Genomic DNA, 2,524 nt, shown 5'->3' with positions numbered 1-2,524 from the left:
GGACTAACGACTTTTTAGAGCAACTCCAATGGGGCGACCCATTTCGTCCATCGCCGTCCATTTGGATCGGCGCGGACAGAAAAGGCGGCCCAATGCGCCGACCCAAACGGACGCGCGTCCGCTTTCGTCCAGCTGCCGACCCATACCCGGTCCATTTTTGAGCTGGATTTGCGTCGGCGCGGACACAAAACGGACGCACGCGCGCTCGCCCTCTCTCCTCCCCGAGCCCGCTGGTCGGTGGCACATTGGCCTCTCCCCATCGAACAACACACCGTCGCCCGCCTGCTTCATCGCCGACACCGCCAGCCATTTTTTTCCGATAGAAAAAGGATACATAGATAGTTCTAGCGTAGACAGATAAAAAAAAAGATGAACTACTCGTCGTTTTCTGACTCCGATTCAGTAATGTCATCCTCCGACGTCTGACTGTAGGCATCGGCATACCGCTTGTCCACGGAGTCCCAGGACGACGCTTCTCCTAACTTCAGGTTCAATTGAGCAGCTTGCTTTCGCGCACGCTTGTCCTCCCGATAGGCGGCTTGCTCCGTCCTCCTCGCCTCCCTCTCCACCCTCATTTGCTTGTAGAACTGGCGCTCGTCGACGATGTCATGCGGGAAGCGTTCGCACCACACCACCATGGCTTCCACGTCCATCTCGGCGATGATGAGGCGGCGTTGCTGCCTTCGATGGTCACGACGATCCTTGTTGGTGAAAAGCCGCGGGAGAGGCGCGAGATCCTGCGCCCGCTGGCTTGACACGTCGGAGAAATTCATCTCCCGACGAGGCCTCAGGAGGAACCACGCCGCCGCGTCGTGCGCGCGGGCCGCCTCCTCTGCAGTGTCGAAGGTGCCAAGAATGAGGCGTTTCTCGCCAAACCAGATCTCAAAGGAGAAGGCGCCGGAGCGACGCTCGCGGACTCCGCGAAAATCCGAAGCGCCCAGGCGGTGGATCAACATGGTGGCGCAGAGGCGGCGAGGCTAGTGAAAAGGGGCGAGACGAGTGGGCGGCGGACATAGTGTGGAGGGAGCGCCTTCTTATAACGAGCGCCGACCGCATCAAAACCAGCACGCGAACCTTTCCCGCGCGCTGGAGCGCCAAAACCAGCACGCGCGATCATGAAATGGGTCGGCGCGTTAGGCGCACTACCGACCCAAATCTAATTGAAGGCGGACGTCGGGCGGACGGCCGACCCAAACGGACGAAAAGCGGACAAAAGCGCCGTCCATTTGAATCGGCCCGTTGGAGTTGCTTTTAGTTAGGACTAAAAAAAGTCTTAGGACTTATGAACCAAACAGGGTCTAAGAACGACGGATCGTCACCAAAGGTTGGGTAAATGCTGGCGGCAGAATTGACAATTTTGACCTCAAAACGAAAGTATTTCACAAACTAAACTGTTTTTGGAAATATTTCACACCGCTGACCCTTTTGTACAGCTCCCAACAGTAAGGCGATGAACTCTACTGTGCAACTCCTTGCAGATAGGCGCTGCACAGTGTAGTGCAACTCCTTACAGCTAGGCGCTGCACAGTGTGGCGCATATGTGTTAGGCGCTGCACAATAAAGTGTAGCGCCTTGCTGTTAGACGCTGCACATTAGGAGTCAGCTGGATGAAATACTTTCAACATAGTTTAGTTTGTGAAATAGTTTCGCCTTGAGGTTAAATTCATGTCTTTTGCCAATGCTGGTCGGTAATCTCTATGGCATCTTCATACTACAAGGTTTCTTTGGCAAGGCAACAGTACTTTTAGTAGACGCCAGGACACCAAAGTGCAAAAGCTTTTGCAGTTACTTCTCTGCTGATCCCTCGATATCTAACCATAAAAAGGGGGTTTTCAGTACTAGCTTTTGATGGCGCCGTCTCTTCGGTTTCAATGACCCATTAACGACGGGCGGTACTGTACTGTGCAGGTAAGTGAGGATGCAAGTAACCTCGTAATCCAATATTCAGAATGACATGGAAACGCTAACTTTGTTGGACATGGAGTTTTGGCTTCCGAGCTCATGTGCACCATGATGAACAGTACAGTCCGGAAAATGCCAAGAAAAAAGTAAACAAACATATTTGTGTGCCCAACTACATCAAAATTTCCGTGAAAAAACAACATTTGTTCTGCTATGTAAAAACCCGCTCCGAATTTTCTATATTTGAAGCTTTTTATAACACTGATTTTATTTATTTATTGCTCCAAGCACCACGAATACTACTCTTTAGAGGAAAAGGGCCCAAAAGCCCTGGCTCCATTGCATTTGATCAATGAAACCAAGTTCTTTTTTATCCATCAAAAAAATGAAACCAAGTTTTACCCTTGAATATTATTTGTTCATGAAAATTTGCATGAACATAATTTACTAACAAGTCATATTTTTCAACTAAAAGATTCATATATTTCATTTCATCTTATTTACTGGTCATCCAAATGCATACGAACACATGAGAGCTCATAATTGAATCGTAACCCCATCTCTTTTTTCTGAGGGGTAACCCCATCTAACTTAATGCGTCGAGCTCTATGCTCTGCCCGAC

General features: G+C 49.9%; 1 protein-coding gene across 1 annotated transcript; it reads right to left on the bottom strand.

The window, feature by feature from the left end:
* Nucleotides 1–374: 374 nt before the first annotated feature.
* On the bottom strand, nucleotides 375–956 carry LOC147958910 (uncharacterized). Its single transcript, XM_087532361.1, has one exon. It carries the CDS (start codon nucleotides 954–956, stop codon nucleotides 375–377), a length of 582 nt encoding a protein of 193 aa, XP_087388487.1.
* Between the last annotated feature and the right edge of the window lie 1,568 nt (nucleotides 957–2,524).

The sequence above is a fragment of the Triticum urartu genome, chromosome 7A (assembly GCF_056163025.1).
Source record: "Triticum urartu cultivar PI428250 chromosome 7A, HENAU_Tu73, whole genome shotgun sequence".
NCBI lineage: Eukaryota > Viridiplantae > Streptophyta > Magnoliopsida > Poales > Poaceae > Triticum > Triticum urartu.
The sequence above is the reverse complement of the archived record's forward strand: the minus strand, read 5'-3'. Positions and strand labels throughout refer to the sequence as shown.